Consider the following 23,199-nt stretch of genomic DNA (forward strand, 5'->3'; position numbering starts at 1 on the left):
GATTAAGAATCTGGTCTTGCTGTGAGATGTGGTGTAAGTCACAGATGCAGCTTGAATCTGGCTTTGCTGTGGCTGTGGCTGTGGCTGTGGCTTAGGCCAGCAGCAGCTGTAGCTCTGATGAGACCCCTAGCCTGGGAAACTTTGTATGCTGTGGATGCAGCCCTAAAAAGAAAAAAAAAAAAAGCCAGGTTCTCTAAAGATGCCTCAGGATTCTCTGTGGGAGACTGGTCTTATGCCTGGGGCTAGACTGAAAGCAACCATACTAATAAAAACTGCAACTCAGAGTCACCCCTTTGACAATGAATTACTGATCCCATGAAGAATATTAGAATAAGTTAATAAGCTTCACCGCAAAAGGAAAAAATGTAAATACACCTTGCTTGTTACTCATATGCCTATTCCCTGCTTTCTCACAATGCAGACATAGATACATTCTTTTATACTTGGAAGCTATTTTGACATAACTCCTAAAATCATTTTTAAAATTTTTTTATTTTTTCCTTTTAACCGGTGCACCTGCGGCATGTGGATATTCCTGGGCTAGGGGTCAAATCAGAGCTGTGGCCTACACCACAGCTACAGCAACGAGGGATCCTCAACCCACTGAGCATGGCCAGGGATTGAACCTGCAGCCTCACAGAGACAAGGTCAGATTCTTAACCCACTGAGTCACAAAGGGAACTCCAGAAGTCCTAAAAACATACACAATGATAGGTAAGAAGTCTTACCTATAGATAGGATCTCATCTACTTCAGCACATAGACACATGTTAAAGCCTTGTGGATTTTATTTTTCAAAGAAAAGTTGCAGAAAATGGGCAAAGAAAGCTCAGAAATACTTCCTTTAGATTCACCAAATGTTAACATTTTGCATCATTTGCTTTATCTCTTTCTATGTATTCATATTTTTGTGGTTCTTATTGAAACTTTAGAAAGAGTTGTGAATTTTCTTGAGTCTTTTTTTTTTCTTGCCTTTTTGACTTTTCCTTTTTTTTTTTTTTTAATCTTTTTGCTATTTCTTGGGCCGCTCCCTTGGCATATGGAGGTTCCCAGGCTAGGGGTCGAATCGTGAGCCGTAGCCACCAGCCTACGCCAGAGCCACAGCAACGCGGGATCCGAGCCAAGTCTGCAACCTACACCACAGCTCACGGCAACGCCGGATCGTTAACCCACTGAGCAAGGGCAGGGATCGAACCCACAACCTCATGGTTCCTAGTCGGGTTCGTTAACCACTGCGCCACGACGGGAACTCCCTCTTTTTGACTTTTCTAGGGCCACTCCCATGGCATATGGAGGTTCCCAGGCTAGGGGTCTAATCAGAGCTGTAGCTGCTGGCCTACACCACAGCCACAGCAACTCGGGATCCAAGCCACGTCTGCAACCTACAACACAATTCATGGCAACGCCGGATCCTTAACCCACTGAGCAAGGGTGGGGATCAAACCCTCAACCTCATGTTTCCTAGTCAGATTCGTTAACTACTGAGCCACGACAGGATCTCCTTAAGAGTCTTTTGTATTAATCTCAGTGTCTGAAATTTGTTTCCCAGAAGTAAAAATATTTGGGAGTTTTCAGCTACATTTGAAACTCCTCCTGCATTTAACTTTTCAAACAGCTGGTGAGAGATCTCTGCAATGCTGCTCTTAGATTCCAAGGCTGGCCCTGCCCCTTCTCATCAACATGCCCTTTAGAAAGTCACTTCATCTTTCTCAAGCTTAGTTTTCATATCTGCTTGGGAGGCAGTCATAGCTCTGTCCCTGTATTGCAGTGAGAATTAAAATAAATAGCAGGAAAAGCACTTCGTAAACTCTACATTTTTGTGTGGATATCCAAAATGTTATTAGTCACAGTACTCATGAAGGAACATCGACTCAGCTTCCCCTAATTACAATTTAGCCCTCGATCACATTTTAGGTATTTGACTGTGTCTGCAGCAGTGCCAGTGTTCACAGACACTCAAGAAGCCATGAGGGGGAGTTCTCTTGTGGCCTAGGGGGTTAAGGATACGGTGTTGTCACTTCAGTGACTTGGGCCACTGCTGTGGCTGGTTCCGTCCCTAGCCCAGGAACTTCCATATGCCGAAGGCACAGCCAAAAAAAAAAAAAGAACAGACTTGTGGCTGCCAAGAGGGAGGGGGAGGGAATGGGGTGGACTGGGAGTTTGGGGTTAATAGATGCAGACTATTGCATTTGGAGTGGATAAGCAATGAGAACCTGCTGTACAGCACAGGGAACTATATCCAGTCACTTGTGATGGAACATGATGGAGGACAATGTGAGAAAAAGAATATATATACGTGTGTGCATATATATATATATATATGACTGGGTCACTTTGCTGTACACTAGAAATTGACAGAACACCGTAAAACAACTATAATGGAAAAAAATTAAAATCATAAAAAAATAAATCAAGAAAGGCAGGGAGCTTCTCTGTGCATCTATGTTCCAGAACTGCCATCTCTTAAGGTAGTGGCAGTTAAAACTCAGACAGCTGGGCTCTCCTTTAATTTTGATTCAGTAGGTGTGGGGTGGCCTGAAATACTGAATTTCTTTTCTTTCCTTCTTTTTTTTTTTAGAGCCACACCTGCAACCTACAGAATTTCCCAGGCTAGGGGTCGAATTAGAGCTGTAGCTGCCAGCCTGTGCCACAGCCACAATAATAAAGGATCCAAGCCATGTCTGTGACCTACACCACAGCTCATGGCAATGCTGGATCCTTAACACACTGAGTGAGGCCAGGGATTGAACCTGCATCCTCATGGATACTCCTCGGGTTTGTTAACACTCAGCTACAACAGGAACTCCAAATACTCCACTTCTGACACTTTTCCTGGTGATGATGAAGCTACTGGGACCACATTGTGAGAGCCCACCACTCAAAAGCACGGTAAGTCTGGGTAAGTTTGCTTCACAGGCGTTCACATGTGGGAAAAGTTAAGATCTCTAGAAAAGCTTTGCACTCTAAAGTGGTGCCTGGGCATACAAATCACCCATGGACTCTTGTTATTTGTGGATTTTGCTTCATTAAAGTTTAAGGCGAACTGGTGAGTCTGTTTCTCAAAGCACACAGGTGATGCCTATGCTACTAGGCTGCTGACCATGCTTTGACTAGCAACGCTGAGAGGTACAGCTCCCGGCTCTGCACTTGATTTCTATTAAAAAACAAGAGGCTGTTTCCTATTTATTCCTAAATATCCCAAGCTTCCCGCCCTCAGCCGGTTGCTCAGGGAGCGTGGACTGCGTGTTCAACCCTGCAGGAACCCAGGTATGTTTTGTTGTTTTGTTTGACTTACCTTATTGAATAACATTAGAAAGAGCTCATCAAAGGACATACAGCACAACAAGATAACTGAAAAAAATTCTGCTTTGGATCCATGGCTCTTGCCTGCCAAAGAGATAAAACTAGCTCACGAGAGGGGACAGAGCAGTACTGTTGACCCATCGTTTAAAATGCCTTGTGAATTAAATCATCATTCTCGCTCTTAACTTCAAATTTAAAAATGTCATCTCAAATAGTTTGCATTTTTTTCGTGTGGGACAGAGTCAGAAGCACTGTTTCAGAGACAGAACAATCTGAATTTGTCAGTGACTTAATAGAAATAAGTTAATAAAAAGAAACAGTGCCCGATTTCAAGGATTAATGACTTTGATAGGGTATTGCGTTTATTCAGAAAAGGGGGGAATTAGCAAGGAGGAGAAGGTTTGGGGGAGAGAAAAAGGGGAGGAATAATAAATTATAAATCATGCAGTTTGGGACTTGGTAAGTTTGAGGCTCCTTGGATTTTTCCAGTAATTGGCTGGAAAGGTAGGAGTGTAGTTTTCGGAGGCCAAGGAAGCAGAGGATTTCAGGGAAGTGGGAGCAGCGATTACTGTTGCTAAATGCCTCAGGTGCTATGATCCATGTGGGTTGAACAGTGAAACCATATACAAGATCATAAGTTACCTTTGAAAAAAGCATTTTTGGTAGAACAGTGATAAAGTTAAGAGTTGAGTGCTGATAGTAAGGCACGGAGGATGAGTTCCCCGTAAGTCACTCTTCTAGATAGTCAGCAGAAAGCAGGAGTTAGTAAGGAAACTTAATCTCAATCCAACATTATCTGAATCAGCTCTACACCTTGTTATACCACAGGTGGCTGGGCCCCACCTCCAGAGCTTCTAACTCTGCAGGTCAGATGTGGAGCCCAAGACCTGCAGTACCGGTGCTGCACGATTGGGGCGCACTCTTTGGAAATTGTTGATTTAGAATCACTGATTTAGATCCGGCTTTTGCATCTTTGGCATTGTTGCCATTGTAGGCCAGAGAATTCTATGTTGTATGGAGCTGTCCTGTCCTGTGCTGTATAGGCCATCTAACAACCTATCTGCCCTCTACCCAGTAGATGCCAGTAGCACCCCTGAGTTGCAACAACTAAACTATTTCTAGGCATTACCAAATGTCCGAGGGTCAAAATCACCCCCAGTTGGGAACTGTAACTTTAGATAATTCAACACAACTGAAAAGACTCATCCACAAGCAGATCCAGTACACCTGAGGGGGCTTGGTCTGGAAAATGCAGATATGCCTGAAACGGTGGAACAGAATAGAACTCTATGCTCTTCAAAATTAAATTACCAGGTTATGAGTGAAGGCTCAATTTTTAACTTTTAGGGAATTAACTCCAAATAATTAACTTGGCACTAACCTCTGCTATAATTCCAAGTTGCTTTCAGGTTTCTGCATCCTGGAGCCCTGAAAAGAATTTCAAGTAAATTATCCCCAATTTATGAACGTCCCTTTGTTTCTAAAATGTGGCCTTCCTGGATCGCTGCCTCACTTAGAGTTAAGTGTCCTCAATTATGACTTTCTTATTCTGAAGGTCCTGCCATTTATTAGATAAAGCAACATTCTGTACGAGGTTAGCAAGCTTAAATATTCCATATGCCAAAGTTTTGTCTAGTTTTTTCTTTTATTTTTTGTCTTCTAGGCAGCATATAGTTGAGTCTTGCTTTGTAAAATCCAATCTGACAGTCTCTTTAATTGGGATGTTTAGACCATTTGTACGTCATGTGATTGCTGTTAAGAGTTTGCTTAAAGCTATCAATTTGCTCTTTTCTGTTTCTCATCTGTTTATTCTTCATGTTGACTGCTACATTATTTGAAAATTTAAAAAATATTTTATAAAATAACACCCCTGACCAAAAACTACCCATTTTGAAGTGAGCAATTCAGTGGCATTTATTACCCTCGAAGTGTTAGTGCAGCCATGACCTCTAGTTACTTCCATAATATTTTAATCACCCAAAATAAACCCCTTACCCACTAAACAGTTACTCTCCATTCTTCCTCTAACAACCACCAGAGGATTGCTTTCTGTTTCCATTGATGTGTCTTTTCTGGATATTTCACATAAATGGAATAGCAGAATGTGTGACCTTCATGTCTGACTCCTTTCACATGTTTTGGAGGTTCATTCACATTGCAACACTCACCAGTACTTCATTCATTTTGTTACTGAATAAATATTCCATGAATTGATGCATCATAATTTGCTTATCTATTCCTCTGTTAATGGACATGTGGTTTTTTCCCCACCTTTTGCCTAATGTGAATAATGCTGCTATGAAAATTTGCATACAAGTATTTAAATTCCTATTGTCAAAATTTGGGGTATAGACCTATGAGTGAAATTTTGGGGTCATATTTTAACTGTTTAGCTTTTTTGGGAAATTGTCAAACCATTTTCTATAGTGACTGCATCATTTTATATTCCTACCTGTAATACTCAAGTTCGCTATATCCTCACAACGCCTGCTGCTTTCCATTGTTTGGATTATCGCCTGCTTCACGGGTAAAAAGTGATCTCACATTGTGGTTTTAATTTGCATTTCCCTAATGACTAATGGTGATATCGTGATTTATAATGAGAGATATATATTCAGCCTTTGTCCTGTTTCTAGCACAGAGTGCTTGAAACCCTTGAAATTTCCTAAATGAAGTAAACAATGAAAGTTCTTTTGTTATGTTAATGGGGTAACTTTGGACCTCATCTCGAGGACAGGTCTGCTTGTCAAGAGAACCAACCTTGAGATTAGAGGGTTGGACATTTCAGTCCCGTTTCCTGACCTCTGGTGAGGGAAGAAGAGCTGGAGAGGTTAAAGCAGTCACCAATTGGCAATGATTTGATCAATCATGCCTATGTAAAGAAGGATCCATAAAACCCCAAAGGGTCAGGGTTTGAAGAGCGTCTTTGTTTGTGAACACGTGGAGGTGCTGGGAGGGTGGTGCCTAGAGGGGTCACGGAAGCTCCATGCCCTTTCCCCATACCTTGTCCTATTCATTTCTTCCATCCTGCTATTCCTGAGTTATATCATTTTATAATACACCAGTAATCAAATAAGTAAACTGTTTCTCTGAATTCAGTGAGCCACTCTAGCCAATTAATTGAACCCAAAGAGGGGGTTGTAGGCACCTCCCATTTGTAGCTTCTCAGTCAGAAACACAGGTAACAGTATGGGCTTGCAGCTGGGGTCAGAAGCAAGGACATGGAAGACAGTCTTATAACATAGAATTCTTAACTCGTGGGATGTGCTGCTATCTCCAGATAGATAATTTCAGAATTGAGCTGAATTCTTCACACCCTGCGGGTGTCTGAGAATTGTTTGTTGGTGTGGGGAATACCCCCATGTATGGGAAAATTGAGTCTCAGAATACCCAAAGACTAATTATGATGAGTATTTGTTTCGTGTGTTTGACTTTTGTATAAATTTTTTTTGTTTGAGAAACATCTATTCCAATTCTTTACCCATTTTTAAAATGGGTTGTTTGAGTGAGTTGTGAAAGTTCTTTACATATTCTGTTCACTAGGCCCTTATGAGATACAGTATTTGCAAATATTTTCTCCCATTCTATGGGTCGTCTTTTCACTTTCTTGTGTCCTTTGATACACGAAATGTTTTAATTTTCATAAAATCCATTTTACCTATTTTTCTTTTATTACTCATACTTTAAAAAAATTTTTATTGAAGTATAGGTGTTTTACAATGTACCACTTCTACTGTACAGCAAAGTGACTCAGCTATACTATATATGTATATATGTGTGTGCACATAGACACACACAAACACATTTTTTGAAATATTCTTTTCTATCATGGTCTATCCCAGGAGATAGTTCCCTGTGCTATAAAGTAGAATGTTATTGTTTATCCATTTTAAATGTAGTGGTTTGCATTTACTAACCCCAAACTCCCTGTCCATCCCACTCCCTCCCCCCCTCCCACTTGGCAAATATAAGTCTGTTCTCTATGTCTGTGAATCTGTTGCTGTTTTGTAGACAGGTTCATTTGTGCCATATTTTAGATTGCACATATTAGTGATATTACGGTAAATGTCTTTTTCTGACTTAGTATGATAATCTCTAGTTGCATACATGTTGCTACAAGTGGCATTATTTTGTTCTTTTTATGGTTATTACTCATGCTTTTTGTGTCATATCCTAAGAATCCATTGCTAAATCTGAAGGTCATGAAAATTTACCTGTAAATTTTCTTCTTAGTTTTATAGTATTTGCTCTTATATTTAGGTCATTGATCAATTTTGAGTTAACTTTTATACGTAGTGTGTGTGTGGGTCCAATGTCATCTTTTTGCATGTAAATATCCAGTTGTCCCAGCACCGTTTGTGGAAGAAGCTATCCTTTGGCCATTGAATGCTCTTGAAACCCTGGTCAAAAAGCAATTGACCATATGTATGGGTTTATTTCTGACCTCAATTTTATTCCACCTATTCATATGTCTGTCCTTATGCCAATATCACACTGTTTTGATTACTGTAGATTTGCAGTGATTTTTGAAAACGGGAAGTGTGAATCTGCCAATTTTGTTCTTATTCAAGATTATTTTCCCTATTTGGCAGTTCCTTGAAATTCAGTGTCAGTTTGAACATTGGTGTTCCAGTTTGTTCCAAAAAGGTCATTGGAATTTGACAGGGATTGTACTGAATATGTTGATCAGTTTTGGTAATAGCAACATCTTAATATTATCTTTTAATCCATAAATATAGAATGTTTTTCCATTTATTTAGGTCTTACATTTGTAGATAAAAAATTAAACAACAGTTGATCCAAGAAAGAAATGGAAAATTTTATTCAAGCTGACCTGAGGATTATAACCCAGGAGACAGTCTTTCAGAAAGCTCTGGGGACTGTTCTGCCTGTTAGAGGTCAGAGCACAGTTATACATAAAATGATATATTATTAAGAAATTACAGAATCCAGATCTACATGTACAGAGTGAATAGTGGGTCATGGATCATCATGGCCTCTTACAAGATTAAGGACATTTAACTCCTAAGTTCTGGTTAAATTAAATGCACAATTCACACTAAATGGAATGGAGGAGGTTCAAACAGACAGAAAAATTGAAACAAATTTTCTCATCTTGCCATAAAATATAATTTTTATTTCATCATATTATTTCAGCAGTTTTTAGTTTCCTGTGTAGAAGTCTTTCATCTCCTTAGTTAAATGTATTCTTTTTTCTTTTCTTTTCTTTTTTTTTTGTCTTTTTGCCTTTTCTAGGGCCGCTTCTGTAGCACATGGAGGTTCCCAGGCTAGGGGTCTAATCAGAGCTGTAGTCACTGGCCTACGCCAGAGCCCACAGCAACGCGGGATCCGAGCGCGTCTGCGACCTACACCACAGCTCACAGCAACGCCAGATCTGAGCAAGGGCAGGGATCGAACCTGCAACTTCATGGTTCCTAGTCCGATTCGTTAACCACTGCTCCATGACGGGAACTCCAGTTAAATGTATTCTTGGTTTATTCTTCTGGATGCTATCATAAATGAAATTGTATTAATTTCCTTTTTGTATTGCTTATTACTGGTGCAAAGAAAAACTGAGTTTTAATGTTAATTTCATAGTTTGCAACTTTGCTGAATTTGTTTACTGACTCTGGTAGCTTTTCTGTGGATTCATTGGAATTGTCTATATGTAGGTTCATGTCATCTGTAAACAGATATAGTTTTACTTCTTACTTTGCAATATATCTTACTTCTTGTCTGAGTGCTTTAGTTAGAACAGCCAGTAAAAAATTTTTTTTTTCAACCACCTTTGCCTTTCTGGCATAAATCCTGTCATCTTTTTAACATGCTATTGGATTCATTCTGTTAATATTTTGTTGAGGATATTTGAACCTATATTCATAAAGGATATTGTTTTATACAGTTGACCATTGAACAACACAAGGGTTTGTGTTGCTGACCCCCCCTCTGTGGAAATTGAAAATCTGAGTAAACTTTCTAATCGGCCTTCTGTATCTATGGTTCTTTATCCATGGATTCAGTCAAACTTGGATAATGTGGTACTATATGTAATTATTGAAAAAAATCCAAGTGTAAGTGGATCTGAGCAGTTCAAGCCGTGTTGTTTAAGGGTCAGCTGTTGTCTTTTCTTGTTATATCTTTGGTATCAGTAATACTGTCCTCATAGAACAAATTAGGTAGTGTTCTCTCATCCTCAATTTCTTGTAAAGAACTGATATTTTCTTTGTAGAATTTACCAGTGAAGATATCTGGCTAGTCCTGGAGTTTTCTTTGTTGGGTATATTTTATTGCTGCTTCATCTTTACTTGTCATAAGTCTATTGATATTTTCTTTGTTGTCTTGAGTTTTTTTTTAATTTCTATAAATTTGTCCTTTTCATCTAATTCATTGGCATATAATTGTTCATATCATTCTTTTATCCTTTATATTTCTGAAAGGTGAGTAGTAACTCCCCATTTTCATTTCTGAATTTAGATATTTGGGGTTTTTTTTTTGGTTATTAGTCTAGCTAAAGGTTTTAAAATTTTGTTGATATTTTCAAAGAATCAATTTTTCCTTGTGCTGATTCTATGTGTTTTCTTTTCTCTTTTTATTTTGTTCCTCCTGCTATTTTGGGTTTAATTTGTACCTGTTTTTCTAGTCCCTTAATGTGAATTTAGATATTGATTTTGAGATCTTCTTTTTCACTATTTACTGATGTTTACTGCTATAAGTCACTGAGTATTGCTTTTGCCGTATCCTAGTTCATGAAAGCGAAGACTTAAGATGGCAGTAATCTCCAAACTATTCTATTTACTGGTCTCATAGAATGGGTTTGAAAGTGTATCTTCCTCCATATAATTAAGACTTTATGCAAACACACAACCCCATCAAAAAATGGGCAGAAGATCTAAGCAGACAATTCTCCAAAGAAGACATGCAGATGGCCAAAAAACACATGAAAAGATGTTCAACATCACTAATTATTAGAGAAATGCAAATCAAAACCACTATGAGGTACCACCTTACATCAGCCAGAATGGCCATCATCAAAAACCCCACAAACCGTAAGTGCTAGAAAGGGTGTGGAGAAAAAGGAACCCTATTACACTGTTGGTGGGGTTGTAAATTGGTGCAAAACAGTATGGCGATTCCTCAGAAAACTAAAAATAGAATTACCATTTGATCAAGCAATCCCACTCCTGGGCATCTATCTAGAGAAAATCATGGCTTGAAAAGACCCACGTACTCCAATGTTCATTGCAGCGCTATTTTCAATAGCCAAGACATGGAAACAGCCTAAATATCCATCGACAGAGGAGTGGATCAAGAAGATGTTGTATGTATACACAATGGAAAATTACTCAGCCATTAAAGGGAAAGAAATAACAGCATCTTCAGCAACATGCATGGACCTGGAAATTATCATGGTCATTATCTCAGTCAGACAATGAGACACCAACATCAAATGCTATCACTTACATGTGGAATCTAACAAAAGGACACAATGAACTTCTTTGCAGAACAGATACTGAGTCACAGAGTTTGAAACACTTATGGTTTCCAAATGAGACAGGTTGTGGGGTGGAGGGATGCACTGAGGGTTTGGGAGGGAAATGCTATAAAATTTTGTTATGATGACTATGGCACACAAGTTATTTTAAAAAATTTTTTAAATTGAAAGAGTTTATGAAGACAATATTCTTAAATATTTGGTTTACATCATAGCTTCATTGAAGCTGTTGGGGCACTGGCTTTCTGTTCTGGAAAGCTTTTCATTATTAGCACAAATCTACTTAGTAGTGACTGGTCTATTGAAGTTTCTATTTCTTCTTGATTCCTTTTCAAATAGTTTGTGTCTGTCCATGTCATCTAGGTTATCTTAATTTGTTGACACAAAGTCGTTCATGGTATTCCCTTAAAATTCTGTGTATTTCTTTTAAGTTCAGTGATGATGTTCCCTCTTTTATTCCTGATTTTTAGTCTTTTTTCTCTTTTTCAGTCTAGCTAAATGTTCATCTTTTCAAAGAACCAACTTTCAGTTTCACTGATTTTTTTTTATATTTTTTAACTTTTTTGTTTTAATCTTTATTTCCTACTTTCTACTTACTGTGATTTGTGTTTAGATTTATAAGGTTGAAGTTAAGATTATTGACTTTTTTAAATATTGGAATTTACAAATATAAATTTTCCTATAAACAATGCTTTAGCTGTATCCCATAATTTGGGGTATGTTGTATTTTAATTGCTATTAATATCAAAATATATCTTAATCTCCCTCTGGTTTCTTCTTTGAGCCATTGGTTAGAAGCATATTGTTTAATTTCCATGTTTGTTAATTTCTCAAATTTCCCTGTTACTGATTTCCGATTTCATTCACTGTGTTGTAAAAACATTTTCTATAATTTCCATCCTTTTAAACTTGGGTTAGTGTTTTACGGCCTATGGCCTAATTTATATCTGTCATCATCTCTATGCAATTGAGAAAAAACATGTATTCTTACGTTCAGTGCAGTGCACTATAGATGTTAGGTCTGGTGGTTTAATAGCATTTTTCAACACTTGTATTTTCTTCTTGATCTTGAGTCTAGTTGTTTATAGAGCTTTCTTTCTATTCCTCACATAGGTCAGTTGAAATTATCCAATCTTCAAATTGCCTGATTTTTTTTTTCTCCTACCAGCTCAAATCTGCTGTTGAACACCTTGGTCAGTTTTTCTCTTTTTTAATATTTTTACTTTTTCCATTATAGCTAGTTTACGGTGTTCTGTCAACTTTCTACTGTACAGTAAGGTGACCCAGTTACACATACACATATACATTATTTTTTCTCACATTACCATGCTCCATCATAAGTGACTACATACAGTTCCTAATGCTATACAGCAGGATCTCATTGCTTATCCATTCCAAAGGCACTAACTTGCATCTATGAGCCCCAAATCCCCAATCCATCCCACTCCCTCCCCCTCCCCCTTGGCAACCACAAGTCTGTTCATGATTTTCATTTCTGTGGAAAGGTTCATTTATGCCATATATTAGATTCCAGATGTAAGCGATATCATATTGTATTTGTCTTTTTCTGAATTACCTCACTTAGCATGAGAGTGTCTAGTTCCATCCATGCTGCTGCAAATGTCATTACTTTGTTCTTTTTTATGGCTTAGTAGTATTCCATTGTGTATAGATACCACATTTTCTTAATCCAATTATCTGTCAATGGACATTTAGGTCATTTCCATGTCTTGGCTATTGTGAATAGTGCTGCAATGGACATATGGGTGCATGTGTCTTTTTCAAGGAAAGTTTTGTCCAGATATATGCCCCAGAGTGGGATTGCTGGGTCATTTGGTAGTTCTATGCATTGTTTTCAAAGGTACCTCCATAGTTTTCCATAGTGGTTGTACTAGTTTAGATTCCCACCAACAGTGCTGGAGGATTCCCTTTTCTCCACACCCTCTCCAGCATTTGTTATTTGTGGACTTAGTAATGATGGCCATTCTGACCGGTGTGAGGTGGTACCTCATAGTAGTTTTGATTTGCATTTCTCTAATGATCAGTGATGTTGAGCATTGTTTCAAGTGTTTGTTGGCCATCCGTATATCTTCTTTGGAGAAATGTCTATTCAGGTCTTTTGCCCATTTTTCAATTGGGTTGTTGACTTTTTTGCTGTTGAGTTGTATAAGTTGTTTGTATATTTTAGATTAAACCCTTGTCAGTTGCATCATTTGAAACTATTTTCTCCCCTTCTGTAAGTTGTCTTTTTGGGTTGTTTTTTTTTTTTTTATGGTTTCCTTTGCTGCGCAAAAGCTTGTCAATTTGATTAGGTCCCATTGGTTTATTTTTGCTTTTATTTCTGTTGTCTTGGGAGACTGTTGGTCAGTTTTTCTTAGTGATTGTATTATTAAATTCAGGATTACTGTTCTTTTAAAATAATACCTGTCTATTGATTGATATTCTCTATTTGTTGAGACCCAAAAGGTTTTTGAAGGGAAAAAAAATGTACTAGAACTTAGTGAATATTTGTGAATGTAAATCTTGCAGCCACAGACCTTTAGGGCCTCCAATAATGAATGTTAACAGCAATGAAGGCCCCAGGCCCTCAGTGTATTATATACTAAAGGCTTGTAATCCAAACTGAGTGCCAACACCAGCAGCATGGTTAGAAATGCAGAATCTCAAGTCCCACTCCAGAACCACTGACTCAAATGCTGCATTTTAAGAAGCTCTCTAGGTGATTCCCACACACATGCATATTAGTGTGAAAAGCAATGGGCTAAAGGTCCCGAAACCCACCACACTTTGAGCCTTTGACATAGGCCAGTTTTGAGAATAGCAATTTTGTATTTATTCATATAACCTTGCTAAATGTCCATCTTCCCCTTTAGAAGGAAACCCTTCCTGCAAAGGGGAATCTGCTTACTCTTGTACCCTACAGTCACGACCATGGTAAATGCTGTAAAATCTCTCGAGAAAATTGATGAACTGGACTTGGGGATCTCATACTTAGCTGCTTCCTCCCATCTCAAAACAGCTTCAGAAGAGGTTTAACTTCTTAACATAGCTGGAACACCTTAGCTTTCCCAGATGATCTGGGGATGATTAAGAAGGATCTCAGAGATACGGAAACCACTCTGAGATAAGGAAGCTGCAGTTTATCTTTTGCTTAAAGTGCGTATTTAACCAAAACTTGAGTTTTCTAGCCACTAAGGTTCTCTGAATATTGGAAAGAAAGAAGCCATTAAGCACTGACCTTCTTATAATTCTGCAGGAGAACTAATTTTGATCTTGCATGATTTCATTAGTTCTATTTCCTTATAATTAATTTTTCCATTAGGAGAAGTTATTGGAGAATGAGTAAAATGTCATAAATTAACAAAATCAGCACTAGTTAAAAACTCTGCACAGGTCCTTAGAGCTTTTATTCATATCTTATCCTTATAGCTTATCCTGCCTTTTACATAAAAGGATTTGAGGCATTTTACAACTAAATGACGTGAGAAAACATAACTAAAGCAATTTGCTGAGCTATCACACGTTACAGTGATCTTCTGATCTCTCTGACTGTGTGTGCTGATGAAGAGTCTCATTTTTTTTAACCTAGAAAGCTTAATTATGTGCTAATATCTTTGACTCCAATCTTATAAATGGCTACTATGAATGGCTTTTGTGAAAAATCAAATTACCTCAATAATTCTTACAGTTTAAGGAAAAAACTCAAAACAAGAAACAGATAACTAGTATTAAGTGTTTTAATTTACAAAGAAATTCTTTTTATTTGGCTGTTTGGAAAACCACTAACATTTTTCACGTTAGAAAACATTAAATAATAAACAAGATGTTATACAGTACTTTGGATAACTTCTTCCATCAGTGTAGTGCAATGTATTATTGGCACCTAAAAGTGAAATTTTCTGTTTTCCCCTTTCATCTTCGGTTGTGCAGTTAATATGACCAAAAAGGAAATGAATCATTAGAAATGGATCTAAGGCCATATTTTCTGGCCCTTACTCAAAGGCTTACTGATTTATAGTCCCCCTCTGGCCCTGCCTCCACCAAGTTAAATGATGAAAGACATCCTATTGTATCTATTGTTCCAAAAATAATACCATTTGGGAGATTCTAATCACTCAGAGAAACCTGTAGCATTAGGTGAAGGGAAGGTCCTGGCAGTGGTGATAGGCATGGCCCTCTTTTTCAGTAGCCAAGTTAAGCTGTCAACACACATTGCAGAGGGAATGAACCAAATAAAAATCTCTCTAAACTGTGTTCTTTGATAGGGTCTCTTTAAAAATCTGAAATCTCATCCCTTTCACAAGTGAAAGGGTTACACCTTTACCAAGCAAAAAAAAAAAAAAATACATATACTACACGTTAGGATATTATAGAGATACTAAAATATCTATCCATCATACTCTTTTGCAATAAAGAGATTTTTACTTTTGTCTTTCTTTTTTTTCTATTTAATACTGCTAGGTTTGCCATAAAGGGGGAGACATTTTAGTGAGCTCAGCATTTGGTGGATTTTTTTTGTTCTCCATTAGGAGGCCGCATGGGAAATAACCTGAATTAGACCTTAGTCTAGTCCAAGTTACCTAGTTCTGGAGATTTTCTTGATATAGAAATAGGAGCAAAACATCTTTGGGGAGATTCTGTAATCTGTTATGCTACCTTGAGGTAAGAACATCGTTAACCATCTTAAATAGAAAAATGATCACATTTTTTTAAAGCCTCCAAAAAATTTCATTTTTAAACAAAGGATTCTAATTTAACAACTGTCCCTGCCAGGAAATGTTCCCTCACACTCCAGTCTGAGCCTGTTTCCTCTTGTTCTATTCTTAGTGCATATGGAGAACAGCTGGTCACCGTCCTCTCTGTACCCACCCTTCATATACTTGAAAACCAGCAATGGTTTGCCCCTCAGTCTTCTCTTCTCCACGCTGAATAATCCCAGTTCCTTTACTTTTTCATCATAGATCTTTTTTTCCAACCCTTTAATCATCTTTGTGACTCCTGGCAAAAACAGCAGAAAATATTTTGATTACTTAATCAGAAATCAGCCTCAGGAAAAAATGGCCTTTTAAAACTTAGGTATTTGTTAATGTAAAGGTAAAACCTGCAGGGAGGAAATAAAGCTGGGGGCTCACGGGTCTTAAGAATGCCAATCTTGTCGCGTTGGCTCTAGTATGAATCCCATTCCAGCACATCCGGTGCCTCAAAGCATGGGACCTGCTTCCTGTCCCATCCTGACACAACACGTAAGTTATGATCTAGATCTGCCTAGATTTACACTGATTTAAAAATCAGTATGAAAATCTGTTTCAACGGAGCTGCCCCACACCCTGCTTCCACAAACAGAATCTTTCCTCTGAAACAACGAGAACTTTCATAAAGCTTCTGATGGATTACCAGAAAGAGCCAGGCTGTTAGGGTAAGAGCTGTTGGTTTTAAAGTGTAACCTGAAACGGTGAGAGTTTTATATGTTAACTGCAGTTTCCTGTCTTGAGCTGTCTACTATCCTTTGCAGTGACCAAACTCAAGGCCATTAAAACATTCATCCCCTTACTACCACAACTCGACAACCTCTGCCAATTTTCTCATGGAACTGGATGACAACCCACTGTGTATTTTTTAACTTGAGAGATCACAAGCTGCCTTTCCCCTTGCAACTAGAGTTTGCAAATATTAGGAACATGGAACTATTTTAATATCCATAGCACATATACACAGAACACAGGGCTACTGATGAGGGATTATGTGCCCACTCTACATAACTATCTTTAAGAGAAAAATACAGGTAACAAGAACAAAGGCATCTCCACGTGTTCCACACCCTTCTTCTATAAAGTGAAGGCAGTAAAAGTCAGTGTTCAGGTCAGACCAGAACTAACAAAGTGGAGAGGAGAAACCAATTTCACAAGCACATTGTACAACGCATTTTAGGCAAAGTCAATACTACTCATGGTACAACACTGAACAAATAACAGAATGGCCATTTGCACAGATTTCTTTTGAAAACTTCTCCCATAATTAGCTACAAGGAACACCCTGTAACCAGGATGAAGGATAGTATAGGTCACCCATGTCAAAGGCTTTCTTCAAAGAGATTCAGGAAGGAAGGTAACACCCAAAGATGGCTTTGGATGCATCTATAGATGCCCCCCTGTATTTCAAGGAGGGTGTCACTGTTCATTGGGATTGCACAAAAGCAGGCCAGCAAGATGTGGGTCACCCACCAGACTTTCTCCTGACCCACTCTTCCTCTAGGCCTGATAAGGGGGAGGAGAGGACAGGAAGTGAATATCGGAAAAAGAAAAGGGAGCAACACGGGGGTTCATTGCTAGTTCTGGAGTTGCTCGCGTTCTTCAGTGCAGTGGCCTTTTCTCAAGCTCACATCATCCAATGCAATCTCCCCAGTGTGACCACGCCTTTTTTCACCTTTGAAGATGACCTAGGGAGAGAATGCATACACTGGTCAAGCCTCCTCTGCCCCTTTCCAATGCCTGCTCATTTAGCAAAATAAAGGCAAACTTGCCCCAAACTAAATAATAAACGTACTTAACAGAAGGACAGGCTAGCCAGAGTTGCCAGTGTTACCTGAGGCTTGCCTTTTGGTGGAAACTTGATAGTCATCAGTAAACTGTTAATCGGACCGCATTACCCAGAATCAGTTCATCTCTAAAAAGTCATGCTGAATGATAGACTACTTCCATTTAGGAATGATTATCAAGTGGACACTTTTGTCAGAGATTACCAAGGTCAGAAGTAAAGTGTGTGATGGAATATGAAGTGGCAGAAATTAGCCAAAGATCTGAAAGATCATAATCACGCAGCCTGTCTTACATGTTCTCTAGTTCCTCTTCCGAGTTAATACAGTTTTGTTGCCTAAAATAGAATAGAACCAAACACCCCAATTCAATCATGTTGTTTCACTTATGTAAAACTTTGTTTTTTCTTCTGTAGAGCATCCTTGCACCTTTAAAAACAGAAACCTACGTTATGATGTGACACGACTGACTTTGTATCGCCCAACAATGTAAAAATGAAGAAAAATTAAAAAAAAATAAATAAAACAGACTCCAAGACTCTGGTCATGGAGTCTATCCTTTCTTTTTAAAAACAGTTGCTAGACACTGTACTTCTAGGTATAGAGTGAGACTTCCCTAATATGTTTTATAATTATTGACATAAAAGAAGACACGTTTTCTAAATACATTCACTATCTCAACGGGGTGTTATAGATCATTTTATTGCCATTTATGATGTGATTACTTAAGATAAAATTTATATATTCAATCAAAGCTTTTCCCACATCCTGGCCTGAAGAGAATAATTCTTTCCGAACATATTGTTCTGGTTCCCACCCAAGGCTGCTTAACCATGATCTCTGAGTCAAAGGGGAAAAAAAGGACTTTAAAGAAACACTTCAAAAAAGAAAAAAAGAAAAAAAAAAACCCACCTTCGTGTAACTCTCATGGTGGTCAAAGTTTGAAGTATGAGGGGTTTGAGGAAAAGGAAAAGCGGGTACGGTTAAGCCCACCTCCACCCCCCCCCCCCCCCACCCTTTGAAGATTTTTTTTTTTTTCACTTTTGCAACTCCGAAATTTTTTTTTTTCCATTAAAAATAGAGGCTGTTCGCCAGGGTGGTCAGAGGTTGCAACGGAAAAGGGACAAAGGGATCACAGAAAGAGGCAACGCGGGGGGTCGCCACGCTGGGAAAAAGCCCTGGCGATGTGTCTGCATGAAGAGAGCAAGGCTTCCAGTGCCACCCTGGAAGCCGCCTCTGAAAGGACAGCTCCCCGTGCGCCTCCTGGGCGCTCGGTCTACTTACGCTCTTGACGTCAGCCCCTCGCAAGGTGATGTGCGTTTGCCTCCAGCCATGGCCACCATTTCTTCCCCACAGGGCTGCTCCGTGGGCACCGTGTTTTCTCACAAACACCTGGAGCGTGCCGGAGTGCAGCCCCGTCACCTTGTGCCTGAACGACAGGCACAGGTCCCCTGAGTGCAGGAGGTGGCCGAGAGGGAGCAGCAAGCGAGCGGCCCGTCCCGCCGGGCCTTTGGCTGCCGAGACTGTCAGGTACTGTCCACCTGCAGGGGAAGAGCAGGGCCGTGTGTGTGCGCCGATGTCCCTTCCGGCACGACAGTGGGGACGGGAGGTTTACCCCTCTCGCTCTAGGAAACTTCAGATCGTGACAGTCATTTGCAGAGAATTCGGATTTTTGAAGGAGAAAAATAGGACATTTTCTTGCTGTCTTAAAGTCTGTGGTTCTGTATTTGCAGAAAATGCTCCCTTGGCTCAGGGGACTATAGATTATGCCACAGACACAGTAATTAGTAATCCTAACACTATGAATATTCTCAGTTAAATAAGATCAGACACACAAAGACACATGTAGCAACTCCCGATCCTCGTGGACATAGGACTAGACTGTCTGACGGGCTGGCTGGTAGGGTGGTTGACCTAAGTTGCCAGGAAGAATTTTATAGGTGGATTTTCTACCTCCAGGCAATAGAGCAGATGGTGATTTAAAGGGGCTCTAGATCTGTTTCTTCTCTCCTCCCCTCACTTAAAAAAATCTCTAAAGAGAGAAGGATCCTTTAAAAATGCGTTGGCTGTGCTTCTCTCACCTCAAAAGGATGCAGAAGTGTTCTGGAAACCCGCCACATCTTTCCAGAGCATCAGTATTATTTGGAGCTAAGTAGTTTAAAACACTTATTACATAAAAACCAAACCCATAACAATATGATACATAAATCTTCTATTACATATACAGGAATACAAAATGTTAACAAAAACTTTCCCTTTGCAAAGGGCATGCTGAAGCCTTGGATCCCTAGAGCTACAGAGTTTGCTTCCCCTATTATTAGAGGAACTGCAATTAAGGGGAAGGAAAAAAAGTTTGAGCAGCAGTTAAGTGGGGGATGCTGCTGCACAAGAGAGAGAAAGTTCTAAGCAGTACTTTGAAACTCAAGACAAATGCCATTCCCCTCAGGCTGTTTTACTGCAGTCTACTGAAACACACGCTGTATGTCTCAACACGGGCTTACCTACAGGAGAAACGTGGTTGGAATGCTGAACACGTGTGTCTGTTTTGCTAGAACCTCCACTTATTTTTCATTGAAAAGAGAAACCATCATTTCGTGTGCTTCATCTGTACAAGACATGAGGAAATCGGGGTGTCCTACTCTTCAAGTGACTTCGCCTCTGTCAAGTCCCTCCAAGCCTCCAAAGGCCCAAGTAGGTGATGTGTGGGTACCTGTGAAGTGCCAGGCACATCACATCTGTGCCAGTGCTCTGCAGGGACCATCGCATTTAACCCTGTTAACAAGCCTTTGAAGCGAACACCTGTTCGCTTCTGCATCTGCAAAAGAAGCCTAAGGCTTTGAGAGGTGAAGTCATCCAAGGTGTTAAGGGCCAGCCAGTGACTGGCAGAGGAAGGGTTTGAGGTGAGAACTGCCTGAACCCCTATTTGGCACAGGTTTACACGTTTCTCTCCCTCAAGAGACTGTAAACTCTTTGATGGCAGAACCAACTTTTCCCCCAATGCACCCCATTACATTCCCAGCATATGGCAGCAGTTTAATGCCATTTGTTGAATCAATGATGTTTCCAAAATACAGCAAACTACAGAGAAATAGACCCCTTGAGTCATGTACTCGACTCACCAAAAACAAACACAGTTTTTTTTGTACTCCTTCCCGCCCTGATTTTCCCTAAATAAAATCCAAACAATATTTTGAGCCAAAATATTTAGATGGATTTTAAATGTCTCTCCATAAATCAGCTTTTGAATCACAGGTATTCCAGTTAAAACTAAGATATAAGGCTGTTACAGTTAACCTGCAAGTTGTAAGAAAACCAGGATTATCTTAAATCCCTGTGGAATGTATACTAATATCACTTCACTCGATGCTGCCTGCAACAAGACAACCTAGCAAAACCCAAGGCATCCTAATAAAAGAGCCCCCATACAGTCCTTTTATACAGATATTGAAAGCTCTATAAATGAGGCTACAGTTGCACTTCCCCTACAGAGCTTTTCTGTGGCCACCAGGTTTTTTGACTGATGTTATTTTTACCACAGAGAATTCTTTCCCTTTTTAATAAACTGAAATATTACGAAGTTGGAAGAATTGCTAAGGGACAAAACTGATTTAGCACTCCAAACAAATTACCTGCTGAATAAAAATTTCATTTATGATTCCAAATATTGTTTAAATATAAAATTACACTAAATATGGATTCAATTTAAAGCATCACCATATCGAAAGTTGTTTCTTTTGGTAAATGATAGAGGCTATAAAACTCTTCAGAAATAAAGGCAATAAAATTTTAATTTATTAATTACTTTACCTGTTAACCATGGGGTCAGAAAATGAGAGAATTGCAGTGATTAATTTGTATTTTTTGGCCTATTTGAGAAACCAGCTCAAGTAGAACTAAGATAATTATGGTTTGCTAGTGTTTACCCCTCAAATGGAAATACCTTCATTTTTTTTTTCCTAATAAAAGAAGTAGTACATGCCTCTTGCAGGAAAAAAAAAAAAAAAAAGAGACAACAGAACAAAAAATTAAGCATAATCCTCAAACCCAGAGATAATTACTAACATTTTGGTTTCTGAACTTTTCTTGTATTCCTATGTAAATACATGCACACAAAAGTACATGACTGTGAACATTTTTTGCAGTGTTATAACTTGCTTTTTTCATAAATATACCCCAGCTATTTTCTCTATCAACAAATATTTTTCAGACATGCAAGTATGTCATTAATAATTTAGCCAGTGTAGGCTTCCAAATGTTCATTTAAGAAAATATGGAGTAGTAAGACAGGCAAAAAGTTAAATACTTGCAACACATGAAAAAAGGCCCGCTTTCCTTTTTACATGAAGAACTTTTACAAATTAATAAAAAGAACACAAAAGAAAAATAAATGACAATGACCAAAAAAATGACCTTTACATGTATGACAAGATGGTAAATTTTTCACAGTAAAGGCAAATTAAAATGAGATGTCATCTATAAGTTTGGCAAAAATAAAAAAAAAATTGCTTAATAGGATCTACGTGGGGGGTTGGTTCTTAGAGTTTGTAGGAGCATAAATTGCTTCAACCACTATGAAGGGTATTTTAGTAAAATCTATCAAAATTCAAATTGCAGAGTCCCTTTGACCTGGCAGTTCTACATCTAGGAATTTATCCTACAGATGTATGCAAACATATTTGAAATGATATCTGCACAAGGTTACTTAACTGCAGTATTGTCTGAACTAGCAAAATGCTGGTAACAACCAAAATGTTCCTCAGTGGATGGCTGGTGAGTTACATTTAAGGAGTGACCAGGAGTTCTCTTGTGGAACAGTGGGTTAAGGTTCTGGCATTGTCACTGTGCGGCCTGGGTCTCTGCTTTGGCACTGGTTCGTTCCCTGGCCTGGGAACTTCCACATGCACAGCCAAAATAATAGTAATAAAAAAAAAAAAAAACCCATAAGGAGAGCCATTAATGAGAATGAAGGTGTCCTGCTGTACACACTGATAGAGGACAATCTTCAACAGAACTCACTAATACTATTTCAATGGTAACTCTGGGCCAGGGACTGCTTTAAATGCTTTACACATGTTTAGTAGACACTATTGATTATCCCATTTAAGCAGCTTGCTCAAGATCAAAGCTTGGAAGTGGTGGTGCTGGGTTTCAGCCCAGGCTTTCTGGCTTCAAAGTCCATACTCAAGTTAACTCTTAAGATAATGTCGTTAAGGGGCAGAAGCAAGGTACAGAAGAGGGGCCTTGTGTGGAAAAATACATCTCCAAAAAGGTAACCGAGAAACTGGCTGCATCTGGGGAGGGCAACTAGAAGCCAGGGCTGGAAGGGAGCTTTTATTTTCACCGTTGATTTGTTTTTCCATTTTCGTGTATTTCATGGACTTCAAATAATGTTTTTTTTAATGCCACAATAGACATGTGTGTATGTACATGCTGGCATATTTGTTATATATTTGAATTAATTCCCTGTAACTATCGGGAGCAAGACTGGGTGTTGAGTCAGTTGCCTTTAACTCTTGATCCCCAGAGATTAGGGTTCCAGGAAAAGGGCCTCACGCTCACCTTTAGCCTTTGATAGCACAAAGGAAGAGCATGTGTTTAGGGCCAGAGCTACAAGGCTGTTGCACATCACCCCCGGCCGTCAGAAGCACAATTTTCCAATCCCTAGAGGATGGATTAATTTTACTATCTCACAATTAAGTTCAAGCCTGAATGTGATAACGAACCTAATGAGCACTGGGAAGGGGAGCCAGTAAATGCACTTATTTTGCAGCTGTTTCTCAAAATTGTAAGTTTGTTTAATGGAGGGTCTTCGTAGAGATATTATTGTATATTTGCAAATCTCGATCTTGGATAAGAAATGCACTACATCAAAA

At 38.9% G+C, this 23,199-nt stretch overlaps 1 protein-coding gene across 5 annotated transcripts in view; it reads right to left on the reverse strand.

The window, feature by feature from the left end:
- Positions 1–4,640: 4,640 nt before the first annotated feature.
- NPNT (nephronectin) overlaps positions 4,641–23,199 on the reverse strand; it is a 90,387-nt gene continuing 71,828 nt past the window's right edge. For 4 of the 5 annotated variants that reach the window (XM_047798273.1, XM_047798272.1, XM_047798275.1 and 1 more), the window contains 2 exons: positions 18,611–18,867; positions 14,518–17,230 (listed from right to left, as the gene is read on the reverse strand). In XM_047798273.1, coding sequence (XP_047654229.1) covers positions 17,120–17,230; positions 18,611–18,867 — 368 coding nt within the window. In that variant the 3' untranslated portion in view covers positions 14,518–17,119. Of the gene's footprint in view, positions 4,731–14,517; positions 17,231–18,610; positions 18,868–23,199 lie in introns of those variants that run through there. The other variant, XM_047798276.1, reaches the window with a different exon arrangement.

Source organism: Phacochoerus africanus, chromosome 10 (assembly GCF_016906955.1).
Source record: "Phacochoerus africanus isolate WHEZ1 chromosome 10, ROS_Pafr_v1, whole genome shotgun sequence".
NCBI classification, from domain to species: Eukaryota; Metazoa; Chordata; class Mammalia; order Artiodactyla; family Suidae; genus Phacochoerus; species Phacochoerus africanus.